The sequence below is a fragment of the Seriola aureovittata genome, chromosome 10 (assembly GCF_021018895.1).
Source record: "Seriola aureovittata isolate HTS-2021-v1 ecotype China chromosome 10, ASM2101889v1, whole genome shotgun sequence".
Lineage (NCBI taxonomy): Eukaryota > Metazoa > Chordata > Actinopteri > Carangiformes > Carangidae > Seriola > Seriola aureovittata.
Window position 1 is genome coordinate 4,738,238 of NC_079373.1, and position 21,722 is coordinate 4,759,959.

A 21,722-nucleotide genomic window follows, 5' to 3' on the forward strand; every position below is an offset into this window, starting at 1 on the left:
TGATTTGCCTAATTATTTTTCTCTGTGAACGTCCAATAGGGAGTACAACAACTATTACTACTACTGCTATGATAAAATCTATCTAGGTTAAAGGAGAGTCCCAGTGTTTTTCAACACGGAATTAATTCAACTCATATAATAAACACAAACATCTGTAATATAACATCTTCATACCACATTGTATCAATGTTGTAATAAAAGTACCTCATTTATTATACAACCCCTGTTAAACTACACTGTTACTCTTTACCTGCCACACATAAGTGCCTTTTATTTATTATTCACAGGTAGAGGACACTACTTCTAAGCCGTCTCTGCAACTATCTAATTTTGTTTTGTAGTGTATAATACCAAACAATTGTATAATTGTACAATAATAATACAATATGTCACTGTTTACCTGCCTCATCCAACTGCCTTTATTTATTATATATAGATATAGGACTCTTCCTATTCATATTTATCTTTTTTATACATCTTGTTTGATCCACTAAAGCATTAATCATTTCTTCTGATGGCTTGTGTGTGTGTTTTCCTACATTACGGATTATATATCATAGCTTCCCATGAATGTCTTAAACAATCAGACAATAAATGTAGCAGCTTTAGAAGAGATTTAATAACTCTGTACCTTTTTTTAGATTAGAAATTCCAGAGTACAATTACCTATTTATACAGCTGATAAATCATAAAATGTCATTCTTTCAAAATACAAAAATAAGTCACTGGACACACATACCTTACAAAAATGCAATAAATAGTGATAAAAAATAACACCAAAAACATGCACAGTCCATGTGGGAGTTAGAAAATGTGACTGTTGTCGGCACTTTCTTTCTTGTGCGTCCCACTGCAAACCCTCAGGAACAGTGTGACTCTTCTTCTTTTGTGGTGTCATCAGCGGGTTTTATACTCTCACTGATGCATGTTGTGGCCAGTGCGACTGGTATCTGCTGAGCGAACATCTCCAGCCGCAGTGGTTCTGTGTCATGTTGTTCACTGACTGGCCTACAATGTCCATTTCTGCAACACACCACAATAAAGATGGATTACACTGCTTTGCTAACAACCTGGTAATAGTTCAGCAAATTATCTAATTTCAGGAAACCACCCGAAAGATATTTTAAATGACAGTGGCAGTGTTTTTGTGTGTTTTATGTAATTTACTGCAAACTATGTAAACTTAACAAAGTGAATACCATTTTTCAAAGCTTGTCATAATTTATGTGACTGACAAATTAATTTTTACTTCCAGGATGGTCACTAATTCAATTAATATCAGCATTGTACAAAAACAAAACAACTCAGACTTTACCATGACCTTGCTTTAGACAGGTAATCAGTCAGTGTCCATGTGGAAAGTAACTACGAACATTTACACAAGTACTACTGTACTACAATTCTGAGGTAATTGTATCTAAGTGTTTTCATTTCATGCTGCTTTATTACATTTTAGTCCACAACATGTTTCTGATGGCTGTAATAACTACTTAGAGTTAGTCATGATCATGAGCCTCAAAAACACAAGACATTTTATACAGTAAATTACCAAAACATACTGGGAAGTATATAAAATGAGTAAATTAGCTGTACTGAGGTCAATATTAAAATGGGGTTTACATGTAAATGCATCAATAACAATAATCCAAGATAAAAATGTGGCCCTGACAGAACCCTGTATAATGAGGACTTTAACTGTTATACTTAAAGTAAATTTTTCTGATAATACATATGGACTTTTATCATAAAGTATTTTCAAATTGTGATATTTCTACTTTTACTTAAGTAAAAGTTCTGAATACTTACTGAATACTTCCACCACTGGTAATCAGTCACAGTGGTTTGGAGTCATTTTTACAGTGATGTCAAAAGCACCTGAAACATTTTTTTTATAAATAAAAGGAAGTCCAATTGCAGATACTTCCAGCTAAATTCAGTGAGAACTATATCTGCACTACCTGTGTGCTACGGTAGACAGGCCTGGTTGTTCTCTTCTCCTCAGTTTCTTTTAGTTGGTGATGTTGCTGCTTTGCCTCGCGTTGTGGTGGAGACCACTACAGCTTTCATACTCTGGATCCACCTGCTCTTCTTTGATTGCAATCCTCTTGGCATCCTCTGCAGAACGAAACCATCAGAAAGGAGTTAGATTTGAATTCTGATACAAATATACCCTGCTTATATTTCAGAAAATCTCTGCATCCAACACTCTACCTTTAGCCAGCTGCAGGTCGAAGGAGTACTGTGTCTCCATCACCTCGTGACTGGGTCCCAAACCTTTCATCTGGTCTCTTAGCTCCTTCAGCTTGATGTAGAAATGCACCTTATCCTGCGCACGGGGAAACTGGGCACAGCGAGGGCTTGATGAGGGCATCAAGTAGCACACCTAGGTGACAGGAAATATGCTGTGAGGACTGTTTCTTGTATTGCTGAGTATATTTTAAGAATAATTCAAGTCCTGTTTCTTCCTACTGTTTCAGTCTCTGGGATTTTGTAGGGCTGCAGACCGAACTCCAGATTCTTTGCCTTCACACCAAAGGTTTCTTTGCAGAAGATTTCATAAATACCTGTAAAAATAAAAGAAAAAAAAACATATCAATTCACTGTTCAACTTATCAAATAGCTTTATGAATAAGCCACATAAACACTTCCAGCAGAAACGGACAAAAGCAAAGTAGTTTGAGTGTTTCATTAATTTTACCTTTGCCATTAAAAGCTGCTATTAATGGCTTGTACTTCTGCAGCTTGTCAAGTAACTGTCGACCTCCTTCTCGAATCTCCTTACTGGAACAAAAACATGAAACCAGAAAATATTTTCAATGTTTTTTCTGAACGTACACACTGGATTACACCCTCGCTAATGATGATCTTAGAATTCAGTCTTCAGCTCCACTAACTCTGAATCATATCCGCTGTAAAATGACTAAATTGTGCATGTAAATAACATCTTTTAAGTGAAACTGCATTTCTATAAACTTTATACATCAATGTGTGTTTTTTTTCCCCTCACCTGGAGAGGTCCTTGCTGCCAGGTGTGGTCCTCTCCACCATGTTGGTGAAGCCGATGCTGTATTTCTCCGGCAGGCTCTGATCGTGCATGTAGTTGAGCTGCTCTTCAGTCAGACCAGAGAGAAACAGACATTTCCCTGCAGAGAATAGAGGGGTTGAAATGTTATTTGACAGCTGGAAAATGTGCAGGTTTGTTTTCTAGCATAATGTAGTGAGCTGGGGATGATAGCGGATTCTGCCACGCAATTAAATATTTTAATTTTAAATTGATGTGCTGTGCTGATATAGTGACCTTCTGAGGTAAAGGGACAGTCACTGATGGCAGCAGTATCAAATATTTTTGGCTGCCTCACCGGCAATAAACAATAAAAAGTGCACGATTCGTAAAGACTAAAATTACACATGTAAAAGATGCTGAGAGACAAGAAATACTCTGTGTCTGTTATACTTTAGAAACAGTGTGATAACTTTATCTACACCTTAAAGCTCATGATGAAATCATTGTACACACTGATCTTAGCGACCTCTTATTTTGAAAACCAGTCTGGCAAAAACATTCACTCATGATAAATTTGAATTTGGCATTCATGCATTTTCTATTGGTCCGTGAAATGTTGACAGTGCCCTTTACTGACCCCTTAAAAAGTGAACAAAAACATTTTTCAACATTGTACAACAGTATCATGCATACTGTGTATCCTGCTGTCTGTTTGTTCCAGTGAATCACTGAAGCTACATCATTTATACACAGAGTGAAATATTCAAACCCAAGACACCATTTTTTTTTTTTTTTTATGGCTGCACCAACACATTGGATTGAAAGTTACAAAGTTGCATCACATCCTTGTGTTGGGATCTCTGGAGGCTTTGGGATCTCTATTTGCATTTGAAATTACGAGTTTGAACAAATCTGAGCTGCATGACAAACTTTGTAATGATGGACCCGCCGCTGTGTCCAACAGGGTGGAAAAGTGAATACTGGAATGTATTCCCTGTAGTCAGTAATGAAATTGAATTTCAACATACAGAAATGGTTTCCTGGGTTTGGGTAATGGTGTCCTTTGAAGGCTGACAATAGTCCTGGGTTAATTCCAATCTGAGGAGAAACATGAAGGGGTTACCATGGCAACAGACCTAAAAACTACAGATTTATGTTGCTGAAATCTTACGCCACAGATACATTGTGTGTAAAGCGTTTTAAAATCTGGCAGCTTTCCTTGTATAATTGGCACAAACAACATTAACCCACTAATTATCCAAATAAACAAACATAAATTCTTAATAGGCCCCTAGTAAATGACTCACTATCAAAATGTCAAGATTGTAGGTAATAACGTCAGGCAGGGTTTTGGCCATAACCTCAGCCACTGACATGCCGTTAAAGCGGTTGAGAACCCTCTTGGCCTTCTTGGCGGCCTCAGCCTCGTCCTCCTCTTCCTGCGTCTCGCCCTCCTCCGCTTGGTGCTTTGGAGGCCGGCCTCTCTTTTTCTTCACTGGTGTCACAGCTAGGACAGAGAGGAGGAAAGTGTTGAGGTGCGACAGTGACTGATAAAAGGAAAAACACACCCATCGGTGGATTCACAAGAAAACCGTTGTCATTAAGGACAGAGGAACACAGAGGAAAATGGTGTAAATATGGATCCAAAACCTAAATGTAGAAGCCGTTATGAGCATTTTGATTTACATTTTATGACTTTTTTTTCTTGTAAAAACACATGACCGTAAACTTTTTTAGTGTAGGCTGAAAGGGAACTATTGTGTGTCATACCAACACACATGAAAGTGTTGGTATAAAAACAATAATTTGTAGGTGACTTGCCCCTTTTTAACTGTAAGATGAAAGTTATGATATGTAACTTCTCCACATTAAAACGTCTAAAAGTGAACAGAACTACGTTAAATATTTTTTTCAGTTGTGTTCTTACATTATCTCAAATGTTTCCATCAATTCTCAAACCAGAGAAATCTGTGATCTTAAACTGGTGGTCGCCTGTCACTGACATCATATCTGCTTTGTGTATGTGTCATTGTTGTGGGTGTCTGCCAGAAGCTCTAAATTGACTTTTTATCCAGTTTTACGTCACATTTTTAAGATACGTTTTACAGATTTCTAGATTTTTACACCTTGCTTGTTTACAACTATGTTTTTTAACCACATGAAGGATTTTAGTCATCGGATGTCTGGATCGTAAATTATGAGAGAAAAAAGCCAGGCAAATGTTAGACAGCTCAGCTTCTCTGAGATGCCCTGCGTCAGGCAAAGAGCGCCAGTAAATAACTGATTTTTAAAAAGGAAACTGCTTTATTACTTGTTTCTACTGGTTTTAATCCCCTGGTCCATTGGTTATAAACAAAATGACAATTCTGTGGATGCCTGTAAAAACCTCCTGAATGTCTGGATCATACATTTTCAGAGAAACAATTGAAACAAAGGTTAGCTGCAGCCTCAGCTCCCAGCCCCTCCCTGAGGTCTCTGTGACTGCATTGATTTTTAATATGAAACTGCTTTATTCTTTGTTTTTACCGGTTATAATCACCTGGTCTATTTGTTTTGGAGACACTGAAGGACTCCAAACCAAGTGAAGCTGATGGTAATGGTGGTGAAGACAACTCCTATGATCCCGTTCTAATTCACAATGTCAAACACCGTCCTTAGTTATTGTTTTGATTGAGCAATCCCTAGTGGCAGAAGTTACATACACTGCGTTTAATTATTTTGGAGAATCATCATCAATAAGTTCTTTTGCCAAGGCCAATCATGTCCTTGCAGTATAAGTAAAAATAAATCAACTGCTACATATTTGTATAGGTATGGTATGGATAGGCTACACAAAAACCTGTGAGGTCTTGCTTTAGGTGTGAGGGAACGTTGGATCAATAATATCATCTATACCTGGAGGTGGACCAGCAGTCTGAGGCTGGTGCTGGACACTCAGCTCCTGCTGCTGTATGTTATGGTGATGCTGAGGGTGGTGCAGGACTGCAAGATGCTGCTGCTGCTGCTGCTGCTGCTGATGCTGCTCCCTGACGTTCTGCTGGTACATCGGCTCTTGATAGTGATTTGGGGCTGCGGGATAGTTCTGGTAAAAAGGTTCCTGGTAAAGAGGTGGCTCTCGATGGACTGATAGCTCAGCCATGACAGGCTCATCTCTGGGATCTTCTGTGTAGTGGCCCATGTTGTGATATGGCATCACATGCTGTGCCTCAGGATGCTGCTGGCTGGACTGGTACCTAGGAAAAGAAGAGGGTTCATGAGAGAAGAGGAGAGGGAGAGGACGACAAAGAAGGTTAAAGAGAGAAGGGAGAGGATGGTGAGCAAAAGCAGAAAATGAAAGCGGACCCGGACACAGCAAGAAAAGACAAATTATGTCTGGTGTTCAATGCAGTGTGTGAAGTGAGTGAGGAAAACTTACAAGACACAATACTTACAAACAAACATGCTGATGAACACCTGTTTGTATTCTCTGCATTACATTCACTTCACCTTCTGTAGCTATTTGATCTGAGCATATAACCTTGAACTCCTACTTCTCACATCCACACATAGGTCTTTGTAACACTAAAGCTATTGTTCTCCTCAGTAAAATGTGTCTAGAATGGAATGAAGACATACAAACATTCAATAGGACTTGCAAAATCACTGTGACTGTGATTGATATGATATTCAACAACAAATTAAACATGTGGAGAATTCATTTTACAGCTGTATAAACACTACAGTTGAAAAATAGGCTGTGTAAGAGCCACTGCAAGTGCATTTATAAAGCCTGTGGCAAGTGATGGTGTAATGTCCTTTTAAATCTGTCAGACCAGCTACAGGGTATTCATTAGTACTGCAACTAAAAAATAACTTTCAATCTTGATGAACCTAATTCTTATTTGCTCCATTAATAGTTTACATGTTTAGTCTGTTAAATGTCAAAAAGTAGTGAAAAACAACACATCACAACTTTGCGATGCCCAAAGTGACGTCTTTAAATTGCTTAATTTGTCTGACCAACAGTCCAAAAACCAAATATATTTAATTTTGTATCGTATATAACAAAGAAAGGCTGTGAATCCTCACATTTGAGAAGCTTGAACTAGTCAATGTTTGGCATTTTTGCATGAAAAATAAGTGAAATAATTAACTGCTACTAGGTAAAATAGTTACTAATACTAAAACTAATTTTCTTAATCATTGCAGCCCTAATAATCATGGGCCAACATCACTGTGAAATTAACTGGAAATTAGAACATGTAATGTTACATACTCGAATTACAACTCTTATAACACTTATGATTTTAGCTATTAGTCCTACATAAGTAGCTCCTTTCATAATAATTGCACTATCACTTGCTACAAGCCTAGATATAGAGTATACGGATATGTATATGATATCGTTGGTCAAATGATATTTATTTTCTCCATCTCATGCATGAAAATGAAAACCCAGGACCTGCCACCTCCAACACCAACTCACCACTGCTGAAAATAATCCGTAGGAACCGTCAATGATGTGTACTGGTTTTCCTCCATCTTAACTGTTGACTTATTTGAATAAATTCACATTTGTCGTGCTGTCAGATACATTTATACACACTGGAAGCATGAGCTGTGTGGAGATTTAAAGCACATACAGTACACTGCAGGCACAAAGAGGAAGACAGGAAGGTGGAGGGTTTAACTAACAGTAAGCTAACAACAATACGCAGTCCTACAGCTGCGTTAAAACCACCAGTGACCGATACGTTAACGAAATATATATGAGTAGTAAACTAACATACCTGTCATACATTTTGCTCTTTAGTTTTCAGATAAGGAGACGGGGGGCTGGGAATCCTCCCAAAACAAAGACCATTTAAACGATCGACGTTTCCGCTTGCTCGGGTTTACTGAAGCTTTACCGCCACCTCTTGGTTAGGAGGTGTATGTTTAGTCCCATCACACAACTAAACTATTACGATTAACGGTCGATAAATGTTCAGTAAATAAGTGCAGATATTGAATTTTTTTTAAACATTATAAAATACAGCCAGGAACGCACTGCATGGTACATAGACAGTACAAGCTACCGCTAGAAGGCGACAGATGTTGTATGTATGAAAGGACCAGCACTGTAGAAGAAGAACGCAGCAGCCAAAGATGGCGGGATTTCGTAAAGCGTATCACTCCACTGTAAAAAGCTGGCGGGTTTGGCCGTGCAATAGAAAATGTCCAAACATGCTAATTTAAGATGCAGCTTCAAACTAAAGTAGTGTTATAGAAAGCAAGTATGCTTTACCATTGACACTTAAAACATGATTACATTCCACCTCAACCGATAAATTCACAAAAGCGGAGACCACCAATGCATAAACAGGCGACGGGAAACGGAATCTTAACGTATGTGGTATCCGTAAATAGAGGCAGAGTGAGAGTGCTCAACCACTTTAAACAATCTTCATGTTAGCTAAACAGCATGACCTGCATGACACTTATGTTTAAGATGGTGAAAATCAGCTTCAGTTTGCGGCTATTTAATTAAATGACAGTGAAATAAACAAGGTAAGGTCTTAGCAGGGTTACTTCATGTCAGTCGATGTCTCTCGCTGTGTCACCTTTGTCTGTTTTTCAAACTTTTATCCCTGGTAGCTGTTACATCAGGGCTAACAAACATTGGCAGTAGATTCCCTGTCAGCGGATACGGCCACTGTGCAGGTGGTTTACAATCATATACAGTATGTTAATAAAATTATGATCTTTGCTTTGATATGAAAGCTTAATTGTAACCCATACCCATACAGGATCCTATTAGCAGACAAATAACTAATTTTATTTAGCAAGAAAAGGGTTTCACATCAGTTTGACTTGGCACCAAATTAAAAAGGAGAGCAGTCAAAAATTACATGCTTCTTTCATGCACACAGTTTTAATTTGTTTACTAATCTCTTTCTATCTTTTTTCCAGGTTGCAGAAGTCTGTGAAGATGCCAGCTGGTGTGTCTTGGCCTCGGTACATTAGGATGTTTGGAGCTAGTGTACTGTCTATGTTTTTAGGGGCACAAGTCGTCCATCAGTACTACCTCCCTGATCTGGTGAGGGACAAAATAATCCTTTTTATTTCACAGTGGCCTGTGTGTGTTTCCTGTGAATGTTCTGTGCGTGAAATCACCAAACAAGTCTGTTCAGCATTGGGATGTGTTGAAATTATTATCATGGCCATTTCCAGGTTTTTGAAAAGTTTGGACACAACAAAAAAACATGCACCAGTTTTGTACATACAAGTATCAAGGTGTACTGTTATTACACGTACTACAATGTGTATCTTAGTACCACTCAAGTGTTCATCAGCTGTAGTGATACATCCTTGTGATCAGCCATATCACCCAGCCTATTGTATGTCATTTGTCATTTTCCTGCATTCACCATAATGTCATTTGACAGCTGGTGAAAATATGTAGATTTAATGTCATATTATTAGTAGCTAACCGTATGCGTTGAATTTTTAAAAATTACATCACCACCTGACAAAATAGGCTCAGTTTGTCATTATGTGTTTAACAGTGCTTGTTGTTCTTTCAGAGTATACCAGAGCTCCCACCAAAGCCTGGGGAGCTTCAGACCGAACTGCGGGGCTACAAAGTCAGAGAAGAAGCAACTGCGGCATTACAGCAGTTTAAAGCAGAACAAAAGGTGGACTGATGTGGAATTACACATCATCTGTGTGATGGACACTCAGTCATTCAGACTTTGTCCAGTTTTTGCCAACAGCTAGAGGCTGAAACGAGCCTGGGAGAAGAGTCATTTCCAGAACACCTACAAATGGATATCTTCTGTGTTTGATGTTTCTCTTCTAATTGAACGAACAAGAGTGGAATCAGATGCTGCATCATTGGTGCTTGACCGTCCAGGATAAGGATCTTATCTGGAACATGATCTTTTCGTTTATACAAATAGTCACATCCATCTGTTGTGAAAACATCTCTTTATCCTTTTTGAATGTATTTGCATTTGTAGGAGAGGTGAAATATGTAAAAGAGTAAGAAGATGCTTTATGGACACACAATACCTGTGCTTAAGTTGATGGTTTCATCCAAGCAGACAAAACATATTTTAAATAAAAATACCAAGCAATACTTTTGGAAGTAGTTTGTGGTAAATATTTTATACAGACAAATTCACTAGCTTGCAAAAGTGATCAATCTTGTAAAACCTAAAGTTAATAAAGTTCCGATTTATAATAAGTATATGAATATTTAAGTAATGACTGATAGAGCTGATAAAACTACACACACACAATATGTGTTATAATGTCATTCGTATCTGATTATAAACCAGCTTTCACTTACAACTACATTATAGTGGGTTATAAATCATTTATTCAATGTTTGTATACTGCTTATGAATTATAAAGATAGGACTAAAAGTGTGTTTGTTTGTTTTGGACTGTTGGCCAGACAAAACAATCAACATCAAGATGGCTGGATTACCAACATGACAAAACAGACAACTGCTCAGAGCCCACAAAAGCCCAAGGTTCATTCAAATAATTTAAAATCTATATAATTTGATTAATTAGAAATTTGTCAGACATTGACACCACTGAAGAACAATATCTACTATGACGGATCCTCTAACAGCCATCTTGTTGAAGTACTCTGTGTCAAAATCTAATTTTAAGACCCATGTTGTTTGTTTATATTGTGGTTGTTTATTGTGTAGCGTTTTATCCAGTGTCAAGTATAAATGTAGTTTTCAGTTGAATTTGGCCAAAGAGTACTCAACAAAATAGCTTTAAGCCTGAAACAAATGACCACAAGGCAAAAAAACAAAAAAAGTTTTGCGTGCACAGGTGAAAGAATTCAGCACCTGACAGTAACCAACAGTACAATACATCCAAAATGCGACAAGAAGTCCATTTATTTCTTCCACTTGCATAATCAGATAACTGTGCCATGGCAAGGCTTTGGATAAAATGGCTGCCACAACGTCAGAAAATAAATTAATGATGAAATGAATAAAATCCGCAATATCCAAACTGCAGCCACAACCAGCAATGTTAACAGGCTCAAGTAAAAGTACTTTAACAGAAGTAAAATTACTTACACGTTACATTTTTAAAAGAGAAAAGGGGAGGGGTAAAACATGTTATATGGTAATAATAAAATTAAAATGATTAAATCATTTATATACATTGGTATTTCAATGCATGAACGTTCCCATATGAGAACATGAAAGCAACCAATAAATTCCAGTCAGGCACTTCGCAGCCTGTCTATGCAACTGATAGTTACAACACTACGGTGAGTTTTCTAAGACTTTATGTAGCAATATTAACTACAACTCAAGAAATGGCCTGGTTTTAGATCAGCGTTAGGGTAGGGACCTCACAAGTAGGCTATTAGAACAAACAAGTGTGTGCGCTCGCGCCTCAGTTGTTAGCTGTTGTGTATCATAGCAACAAGTTCAAACAAAAGTGAAGTGGCGAAGATGGCGGAGCAGAGAGAAGAAGACGCCGCTGATTATCTCAAAAAACACAAAATAATCGAGCTCATGGACAACCTGACCAGCATGCTCTTCTTCTACAGACCTGGTTAGAGCTTATCTTTCTGTTTTAACACACTGTGCTGAAAAAACGCTTGGTATTAGAAATAGCTAGCGATCAAGCTCAAATTATAACCGATAACACACAAATGACAGGTAATTAGTTAGCTTTTCAGTCACAAATATATATACAGTATCTCTTATTTAATTCTGTCTGTGTTGGACTGGATCTGTGTTGCTCAGTTGATGTTGAAACTGTTTAGAATAGGTGTTGATGACATGTTTTTCTAAAATTGTGTCCACCCCATTGATATCAGTAGAGGGTAGGCTGAATTACAGAAACACCTCTCTGTATAATTCATAAATTTCAACCATTCACCAATACATTTGCTGTGGTGTGTTGTACAGTTTGAGGTTACTACTTACACCTATTAACACAGCACAAATGCCCCTCCCGTGGATATAACTAAATGTTGATATCTAAAACAACGTGTATTTAAATAAGATATATCACTCTTATTGATATATATTTACTAGTTATTGTTCATATAAGGTATTGTTCTCCTGTTATTGTTCTAAATCTTCTTCCAAACTATCCCTAGAGCACTGTGGCGTTTAATAATTTAACCTTTATTACTTTAGTAGCAGTGATTTTTTTAAATATTGTGATTGATTCTTCCATTCAGAGAAACCCAGACAGTTTCTGATTGAGCAGCTGGAACAGCTGAAGCTTTCTCAACAGAGCGGTGTGAAAGGACCAAATCTGTTCAACAACTCCAACCTGGATGCAGTCTATGGGATACTGGACCCCACTAAACAAAAATACATCACTTTTGCACAATACAAGCAGGGTGAGCGCAGGACATGGACACAGTTACACTTTCTTGGGCAGAGGGAATGAATATGCACACACTCTCAATATAAGTAACTACATGATTGTTATTTATATTGGCTAAATAATTCTAAGGTCACCAAAGAAAACATTAAACAATATTTTCATGCATTAATTTCTGGCATATGTATTCAGTCTTTCTGTATTAGAACCACTAATTACTTATACAATATTTCATATGAAGTAGCGTATTTATTCATTCTTCACATATAGGAACTGTTAATTCACCCAATTATCACTTCTTAGCCTACAACAAAATTAAGATTATCACAGGAGTGTTATTTTTTTCAGAATAATGAACTGTGGACTAATACTCACAGAGCCTTTTTCCCCACAGCACTGACCACTCTGGGCATAAAAAACATTAACGAATGTCCTGAAGGTGTAAATGAAGACAGAATATCCCAAGAGACTTTCAAAACAGAAGCGTAAGGGCAACTTGTAAAATCTAAACAGCAATTTTTAAGCATTTTATAATTCACCATATTATGAAAAGTAAATGTATTTCTCATTTTGTTGTTACAGGATAAAAGGCCTACAGAGATGCTCAGCAACATACAAACAACCCTGAACTTTTATTCCACTCAGTTAATATGTCATGTATTGAGTGTTATAATGTTGAAATGCACCTGGACATTGTGATTTAGAGTGGAGAACTGTGTTTGGTCAAAGGAGCACATTTTATATAGTTGTTGTTTTTAAACTGCCAGTGGAGTTTCTGAGTTTTTGTTTCAGGCAATTTCATTTTCATTCAAGTATATTGACCATCCTTTTCACAGTCAACAGTCATATATTGTGGTGGACTTCCATCTAAAAACTGGAGGTGAAGCCTCAAGAAATAACACCAATTCATTATCATAAGTCTACATCCTATAGCTCAGCATTTTAGTTCTAATGAATGATTTTCCCTTTTCCTTCATATATTGAAAAAATGTTTTCCACTAACAAGGGTATATGTAGGTTTACTCCTGAAAATGACCTTTGGGATTATCTCTGAGGCTGCCCACCTCCCCAGACACTCATGACCTTTTTAACCTCATGACTCTGTAGGCCTAAACATTCACAGTAACCAAGCCAAAAACATAAGCAATTCCTAGAAACACAATGTAAAATAATGATGATGGTTACTCTGGTAAACACAACATTTTCTCCTGAGATATATGTATATATATTAATAGATAATAAAGTAATACAATTTTGGTTTGTGTCTGTATCTTCCATTATTTGACTGCCCAGGAAAAAGCACAAATGTTATTCTTTTGTTTTTTCTTTTGTTTGTAGTTAATAGTGCTTATCATATTTAAAAATAATAATTTAAATGAAATCAGTAGTAGTAATTAGATCAAATAAATGAACTTAATCAGACAAAAACCTTTCATGATGTGATATGAGCTGTCAATCTTGATCGCTATCTGAATACTAACTGAAAAAGTTTTTATATTTCATGTTTCTTTTTCTTAAGTATTGAAGTACATGCATTTTAATACAACTATGTATTAATAGAATTAAAAGTAAAAATGGCCCCTGTGACTATTACACATTATGTCATTAGATTATTGTAACTCATGAATCAGTTGTCTGACCAAACAAATAGTCCAAACTTCACCACTACTGTTAAAATTATAAAAAGGAAAAGAGGCAAACCATTATATCTGAAAAGAAGCATGAAATGTTTGGCATTTTTACATGAAAAATGACTTAAAGCAACCATTTTAAAATGGTTTCAGTGCTAATCCAAAATACTGTTGGGTAGTTTAAGCTATTTTGAAACATCATATTTCATAATCTTTTCATTTGTTTTGTATTAGGTGTCATAATATGGAAATACTCAAGTACCTTGAATTGGTACAGTATTTGAGTGAATGTACTTTCCATCACTGAAAACATTATATGATTTATACAACACAATAATTGCAGAAGTAGTAATATACTTAGAAATAGTGGTGATCCGCTTTTACTTACAATGTATGTAATTTTCTTTTCATCGTTTCTCATTTTGCAGCGTTGACGTGTTGAACGCGCACCAACAGAAGGCGTGGTCAGGAAGTGACATGGCCGTCTCCTTTTACGGAGCTTCTTCGCCTTTCTCCGGTTACTTGTAGGTTAAATTAGTTTCTCTTTTTCCACACAAAGTTTCGCCCATATTTACCGGGACAGCGCCCTGTGGAGCTCAGCATGGGCACCGTCCATGCCCGGGTAAGGACAAGTCCAGTGACCGTGTCAGCTATGACTTTGACCTCTCTGTGTGTCCAGTGTGTGTTCAGTTATCTGGTTGCTGTGCTGTAAGAACAGGCCCACACTGTTCATTGAACAGCAAAGCTCAGGCATCCAGCTCTGTGACAGCAAACTCAGTTAATTTCCTGCTAATCGTGGCAGCTAGTTTTTAACTTCACTATGAAACGTAAATGTACTGTAATAGCACTGCACAGTAACGTGAGATGCTAGTGGCGCCTCCACTCACTGTTGTCTTCCTGCATGTGTTTTGCTTACAGCATTCTTACTTGAGTACAAACGCAATGCCACAGTGCAGAAATCCTCTGTTACAGTTAAAAGTCCTGTATTTAGCATAAAAACAAACTAAAGTACCAAAAGCAAGAGTACTCATTATACAGAATGACCCCTTTCAGAATAACAAATATTATATTATTGGATTAATTATTGACACATGAATAGGAAAGCATTACTAATGTTGAAGCTGGTAAAGATAAGCGTAATTTAAAATACTTTATATACTGCTACAATTTATTAGTTGATTGTTGAATATCAGTCATATTTTGTATCAATCTTAGTCTGACAAGTAACTAGAGCTGTTAAATAAATGTAAAGGAGAACAGTATTTCCATCTGAATTACTGTGGAGTCCAATTATAAAGTAGCAGAGAGTGAAAGTACTCAAGTAAAATACTAGCATCTCAAAATTAAATTCAGATGCAGTGCTTGAGTAGATGTACTTAGTCACTTTCCACCACTGCATTGCACTCATCTTGTACAGGACTGTAGCCAAACTTAGAAATACTGTGGTCTTATATGGAGCCATGAAACGTGTGAACAGTAATTTGACGAGTCAAAATTATAACTAGAATATTGAACTGAAGACATCAGTCGATTAGTCAATTGACACAAAATCAAAACTATGAATAAATTGGTCTATTTTTTATAATGTCTGAGTAGACTCAGATTTGACTGGTAGAACACTGTAAGAGCTCTGACTGGGATTATAATACTTTTTGTGTTGCAGAGCCTGGACCCTCTGCCCATGCGTGGGCCAGAGCTTGGAGTTCAAGCAGACGACATTGAGGCTCCAGACATTGAGCAGGACCCAAAGCAAGAAGTTCTTGAAAACAAGGATGTAAGATTTGTTTTGCTCCAGACAGTAATTACACAGCTCTCTCACTAGGACTCTCACATTCCCAGACCTGACTCCTGTTCCTAACGCGGTCTTGTTTTTTCAGGTTGTGGTTCAACGAGTACACATAGATGGGCTCGGGCGAACCAAGGAGGACCTGTTGACTTATGAAATCGCAGAAGTTTTCCGGGCAAGAAACTTGATTGATGTAAGTGCATGTGTGCACAGCAGTACTATGTAATGGTTGCTCAGTTTATGTTTGTGAATAGCAGTTCCAGTTATCAACACGTGGTTTGATTTGTGGTGCAGGTGATGCGAAAGTCCCATGAAGCCCGACAGAAGCTACTGCGTCTCGGCATCTTCAGAAAAGTTGAAGTAGTTATTGACACCTCACGAGGTACTGTCAGTCACGGCACAGTCTTATGGTTATACATACAGTAGGCATTTGCATTTTCCAAATAGATTTACAAATGATGATTAATGTTCTGTGTTGAACCATGAAATAGGGTCAGTACACACATCACCACGTGAGATATCTGTCTCATTGTTTCTCTTGTCTTTAGGTGAAGATGCTCTTCCTAACGGCCTTGACGTGACCTTTGAGGTCACTGAGCTGAGGCGGATGACGGGCAGCTACAACACTATGGTTGGAAACAATGAAGGAAGCATGGTGAGCACTATGATGGTTCAGTGTGTATGGCATTGTGATGAAGTTATTATACCATGACACAAATCACAAATCTCACCTTACTTTAAATCCAGGTACTGGGCCTGAAGTTGCCTAATGTATTTGGTCGTGCAGAGAAACTGACCTTCCAGTTCTCCTATGGCACCAAAGAGACATCCTATGGCCTGTCCTTCTTCAAACCCCAACCAGGACGCTTTGAACGCAAGTAAGATATGAACAACTTCACACCTGTTCATAGAATCTAATCACCTTGATACACGTGTGTCTGTTATGTCTGTGGGACAGCTTATTCTTTTGCAATAAGTTTATATCATTTCCTCCATTAGCCCAGTGGTCGAGGTTGGACATCAGCCGGATAAGATGACACTCCTGCTACTTAAGCTTTAGAGTTGGGTCCATCCGTTAGGAGCTATAGCAAATGCCAGGGCAATCTAATGATATGGAGGCTAAATAATGCTTTTTCAGAGCACTTTTTATTTAAAATGAACTGAACTTAAAACAGGGGAAGCTCAGTTTTTCTCTTTTGTTTGATCGCTTGTTGATTCACCATCTTTCTCTTTTAATTCTTCCTGTTGCTATGCCATGGATTTAATCTTTTAGTGGTCAGCTAGAGTTTTTAAGCACGCTTTTAAAGATCATTTCATTTAAAAACATTCAAATACTATACTATATATATATATATATACATATATATATATATATAATTTTTTTTACCAAAATTGTACTGTTTTGCAAATGATATGGCTCATTTATTATACTATAACTATAACTATAACTTATATAACTTATAACTATAGGTGGTTTGTAATCACAAAGGAATCCTTGCAGAGTATTGAAATTTCTTCTTTTCTTTTTTCATTTTCAGTGTCTCAATCAATCTTTACAAAGTCACAGGTCAGTTTCCATGGAGTTCACTAAGGGAGACAGATCGGGGCGTCTCTGCAGAACTGAGCGTAAATACTTATTTTTATTTATGTGCCTATTTTTCCACAGTTTGCACGATTAGAAATGTTGTTTTCAAAAACAAGATTTTCTATTGGCTTTCGAAGAGCCGTTATTCTTTCTTCGTTGTGAGGAGACAGTAGTTTTTATGTTACAAACAGTTCATGCTGTATACTCATCTACTGCATGAGAGCTCTACAAGTAATAGATTGGTGTTTTATTGCTAATTGACCACACACAGTTCCCCGTGTGGAAGACCAACCAAACCCTAAAGTGGGAGGGAGTTTGGAGGGAGCTGGGCTGTCTGGCTCGCACCGCCTCGTTCGCCGTCCGGGAGGAGAGTGGCCATTCTCTCAAGTCTTCACTTTCGGTATGTGTCTCTTGTTTTACATAGCATTTTTTATTTTGGCATTTGAAATGGTTGTGGAGTTTCACAAAGTCCTCTGTCATAAAATTCATGCCAAACCTGGTATTCAGTGCTGAAGTCCTGGTGTGAGGGGATTGTGAATGGTAGATTTGAATTATGTTGAATAGTGGCATAAAAACTGAATATCCAGTAAGAAACCGTGGTGTACACTGTAGCATTATTTAGTTGTTGCTTGTGTGAATAGTTCCATTTTGTTTTTCAGCACGCTATGGTCATTGACACCAGAAATTCCTCCATCCTTCCCAGGAAAGGTGGCTTGTTTAAGATCCATCAGGTTTGTTGTTTACCACTAAGTCAGAGCTTTTTAAGATGCTGTATGAAAACAATATCACTGATGCTGTGGTTGTGTAGGAACTGGCTGGTTACACTGGGGGAGACGCTAGTTTCCTGAAGGAGGACTTTGAGATCCAGCTCAACAGATCGCTCTTCTGGGACTCAGTGAGTTTCTACATTTTCTGTTTCTGCCTTTTATCAAGTGATCTCATCTAACACAGTTTAAATTCAAGCTGTTTTAGCGAGCTAGAGTACAAGTAAAATTAGAGGATGTAGAAGTTTAGATTATTTATGTGCAATAATTAAGTGATAAGTAAAGAATTCAGTTATAATAATATACCCAGGCTTTTGTGAGAATGGCCGGTTAAGCAGAAAAATGAACTAAATGACAGAAACACTGGTGTCGTTCTTTAACAAGGCTTACAATTATTATATTAAAAAACAACTATTTCATCTACTTCTTTCGTTGGGTTGTTGTTTCTGTGATTATGTACTTGAGTCAACTTTACTAAACCCTTTGACTTTCTCCTCCAGGTCCTTTCTGCGTCATTGTGGGGCGGTTTGCTCCTGCCCATTGGTGACAAGCCAACAAGCATAGCAGACAGGTACAGAAAGACAGTGCACCAGCCTATTGCCATTATCAACTACACCGGTCTTACCCTGTGGCCTCCACCTCGGACACAATCGAGACAACTTGAGTCCCATTTTTTAAAATTTATATATTTGTTTCATTTTGGCAAATTGGCATCATTAAAAATATGCAGACTGACACATGGATGTACAGAGAGCTGTCATTGGGCTACTGTGATACTGAAGGAAACTCAAACACATGATCATTCTCAGGCGAGTTCTGGAGTTATAAAGAGCCTCTTTTCTTCTATGATTATGTTGATTGTTTATTTGCGATGGATAACGGAGAATGTAGTGATGTCCTCAGACATTGTAAGTCTCACTGAATCTAAAAATATGTGTATGATGTCATGTGTTCAGATTTGACTTATGAGTCAGAAGAGTGTTTTGAGAAGATTTTTGCACAAGTTGTGGCTAACGCACGTGTGTGTACCTTAACTGTCTCCCATGAGCTGTGCATCACAGCCTCTGCTGTTGATACTGCTGACTTCATTTATATCAACAGGGCAAACTACACTGACTGACTTTAAGTTGTATTCAGCTCACCATCATGCGTTTATTCCTTTCACTTCACACTGTATTTTTGCGTCACATGTCATCGTCTGTAGGATTCTTATTGTATTTACAGAAAGCTCGTAACTGTATTGCACATTGTGTGTTTTGTGTGTCCTCCCAGGTTCTATCTAGGTGGCCCCACCAGTATCAGAGGATTCAGTATGTACAGTATGGGCCCACAGAGTGAAGGTGAGATACTAACTTGGCTGAGCTGCTTGATAACCGGACTGAAGTTTGATGGTTAATTGAAAGCTTGTGTGCTGGTATTACTGGTATGGCAGGGGACTACCTGGGAGGAGAGGCTTACTGGGCTGGAGGCCTCCATCTCTACACCCCTCTACCCTTCAGACCAGGCAGGGGGGGGTTTGGTGACCTCTTCAGAACACACTTCTTCCTCAATGCGGGAAACCTTTGTAACCTCAACTATGGTGAGTAATTTGAAACACATTGAGCATCAGTGCAGTGACAGTTAAAGGTTCACATTTTATGGAACAGAACTTGACATTAATGCCTGAATTTTATGAGGTAATTTGAATTTTTATCTTACTTGTAGTTAGCTGGTTCAGGTTTGGAATTTGGACTTGTTTTGTTTGCTCAAATTACAGCGCAAATTACCGATACAGGTGTTTGCAGATATCTCCTGTCTGATTAAAGTAAATTGATTGTTTTCACTCAGGTGAGGGGCCACAAGCACATTTGAAGAAACTGGCAGAATGCATCCGTTGGTCATACGGACTGGGCATTGTGCTGCGTTTGGGAAACATTGCCAGGCTAGAGCTGAATTACTGCATTCCCATGGGAGTCCAGAGTGGAGACAGGTAGGTTAGCTATTTTTAGCTAGGATGATTTTTATATTTCTCAAATTAGATTTACTTTAAGGACATTAAAAGCATACTGGATATACTTGATGTCCAATAGCCTCCCTATAGACAAACACTGAAAAATTAATTAGAAAAGAAACGATTTGATCAAACAATCACGTTGAGTTTGCATGTAAAGATGGGTTTCTCCTGCTCATTCAGTGTAAGTCACACATTTGTTTATATGTGTGAAATAAACTCAAGGGCTTATCAAGCCAAACATAGTAAATATTGAGCAATGTCAAAATTTTCCATTTTAAAAATTAAATCAAATGTATTTCAAAAAATATTTTTTTAGAAATACATTTATTTATTTTATTTATAAATAAATCTGTTTTAAAGAATTATGGAATAATTAAAGAATAATTAAAAATTTAAATTTAGCTCTATTTTATTCAAATGATTTGCTCTTGTTAGCAAATCATTTGAATAAAACAAGCTTTTTTCTGTATAATCATGTGATAACATTTCATGCACATGGTGAGAGCATTCTTTTAAGAGACTTATGAACCCCACTGTATGTCCTACATCTGTTTGACGTGCACCAACAATAATCTGATTCTTGTTTTGAGTGAGATTGATTTCAGATGATTTTCTCCTCTCCTTGCAGGATATGTGATGGTGTTCAGTTTGGAGCAGGAATCAGGTTCCTGTGAAACCACATCTGTTGGATCCGGCGCTTCCTTGTACTTCACCTTTAATTGTATGCCAGAAACATTTTACTGGAAGGGAAAATTGCTTGTACAGAACTGTTGTTGCAACTTATTGGTTCAATAAAAGTGTTTGCATTGACTTTCCTTTTTGATGTATCTTTTCTTATCACATCCTGTCAAAGGACAAATTCTGTACTCCTAGCCAGATTTAACTCTCTGTCACATTGCTCTGTAGAACAAAGAATATGTCAAGTGAAGGTGAAAAAAATTTGTAAATAGACTGAACCTGACTCTGCCACAAGATGGAAAAAAAGTAATCAATGATATAAAATCAAAAGACATTAGTGAACTCTGTGTCTGCTGAGTTTAGAGAATGATCTTATTCTATGCAAAATCAATACCTGTAAATTTGTCATGCAGGCATATAGACATGCAGCAATGTGCAAATGTTTTAAGCACTTTAGATGTTTAAATTTAGCCTTCATGCAATGCCATCAAGGTGTCTGATTAGTCCAGATCCAGTCATAAAGAACTATCACCTCATCTCTCATTGAAAGATAGATTGATAAATACATTAAAAACAGGTATAAAAAGCACAGCAGCAAGTGTTACCAAGGTAGTGCCAATGTCAAAGCATATGAGCAACACTGCTGTTGCTGGGAGATGTATAGCTGTACAACTGTAATTGTGATGTCAGAATGACAAAATGAGCTTTCACATTTTCATGCTTTACAACTAAGCTTTGGGTGGGCAAAGAGAAACTACACTTTCAACAGATGAACATGTAAACAGCCTTCTGGTGTCAAAGTCTGAACATATATCATTGTATTTGGTGAAGGTCAAACATCAAAGAGAAGCACAAAACACATTTCTGAGTGGAGGGGACTCTGAATATGGCGCATAAATAAAGTAAACTGGGTTCTTCTGTCCATGCAAGCCTTGTTCC

The 21,722-nt window shown here is 37.5% G+C and overlaps 4 protein-coding genes across 7 annotated transcripts; 3 read left to right on the plus strand and 1 right to left on the minus strand.

The window, feature by feature from the left end:
* Positions 1 to 597: 597 nt before the first annotated feature.
* On the minus strand, positions 598 to 8,017 carry tdg.2 (thymine DNA glycosylase, tandem duplicate 2). Of its 3 annotated transcripts, XM_056387895.1 has the most exons (11): positions 7,774 to 8,017; positions 7,470 to 7,537; positions 5,900 to 6,237; positions 4,312 to 4,511; positions 4,033 to 4,102; positions 3,008 to 3,143; positions 2,699 to 2,781; positions 2,470 to 2,564; positions 2,212 to 2,383; positions 1,959 to 2,115; positions 598 to 1,023 (listed from the first exon to the last, which is right to left on the minus strand). In XM_056387895.1, the coding sequence occupies exons 2-10, from the start codon at positions 7,523 to 7,525 to the stop codon at positions 2,009 to 2,011; spliced, it is 1,257 nt and encodes a 418-aa protein (XP_056243870.1). In that variant the 5' UTR covers positions 7,526 to 7,537; positions 7,774 to 8,017; the 3' UTR covers positions 598 to 1,023; positions 1,959 to 2,008. The 3 variants fall into 3 exon arrangements, with proteins under 3 accessions (XP_056243870.1, XP_056243872.1, XP_056243871.1); XM_056387897.1 differs by lacking the exon at positions 7,470 to 7,537 and having other exon boundaries at positions 7,783 to 8,016; XM_056387896.1 differs by lacking the exon at positions 7,470 to 7,537 and having other exon boundaries at positions 7,774 to 8,014.
* A 388-nt stretch (positions 8,018 to 8,405) lies between these two features.
* Positions 8,406 to 10,103, plus strand: LOC130176680 (ubiquinol-cytochrome-c reductase complex assembly factor 6). Its single transcript, XM_056387899.1, has 3 exons — positions 8,406 to 8,533; positions 8,936 to 9,062; positions 9,550 to 10,103. The coding sequence occupies exons 2-3, from the start codon at positions 8,955 to 8,957 to the stop codon at positions 9,667 to 9,669; spliced, it is 228 nt and encodes a 75-aa protein (XP_056243874.1). The 5' UTR covers positions 8,406 to 8,533; positions 8,936 to 8,954; the 3' UTR covers positions 9,670 to 10,103.
* A 1,295-nt stretch (positions 10,104 to 11,398) lies between these two features.
* Positions 11,399 to 13,603, plus strand: si:dkey-42p14.3 (EF-hand calcium-binding domain-containing protein 10). Its single transcript, XM_056387898.1, has 4 exons — positions 11,399 to 11,560; positions 12,198 to 12,362; positions 12,741 to 12,831; positions 12,929 to 13,603. The coding sequence occupies exons 1-4, from the start codon at positions 11,458 to 11,460 to the stop codon at positions 12,972 to 12,974; spliced, it is 405 nt and encodes a 134-aa protein (XP_056243873.1). The 5' UTR covers positions 11,399 to 11,457; the 3' UTR covers positions 12,975 to 13,603.
* Positions 13,604 to 14,436: 833 nt separating this feature from the next.
* Positions 14,437 to 20,915, plus strand: samm50 (SAMM50 sorting and assembly machinery component). Of its 2 annotated transcripts, none has more exons than XM_056386180.1 (15): positions 14,437 to 14,599; positions 15,641 to 15,751; positions 15,855 to 15,956; positions 16,058 to 16,145; positions 16,312 to 16,418; positions 16,511 to 16,641; positions 17,302 to 17,389; positions 17,620 to 17,748; positions 18,008 to 18,079; positions 18,157 to 18,243; positions 18,613 to 18,683; positions 19,385 to 19,452; positions 19,545 to 19,691; positions 19,940 to 20,081; positions 20,734 to 20,915. In XM_056386180.1, the coding sequence occupies exons 1-15, from the start codon at positions 14,579 to 14,581 to the stop codon at positions 20,777 to 20,779; spliced, it is 1,410 nt and encodes a 469-aa protein (XP_056242155.1). In that variant the 5' UTR covers positions 14,437 to 14,578; the 3' UTR covers positions 20,780 to 20,915. The 2 variants fall into 2 exon arrangements, with proteins under 2 accessions (XP_056242155.1, XP_056242154.1); XM_056386179.1 differs by having other exon boundaries at positions 19,385 to 19,451; positions 19,535 to 19,691.
* The last annotated feature ends 807 nt before the right edge of the window (positions 20,916 to 21,722 follow it).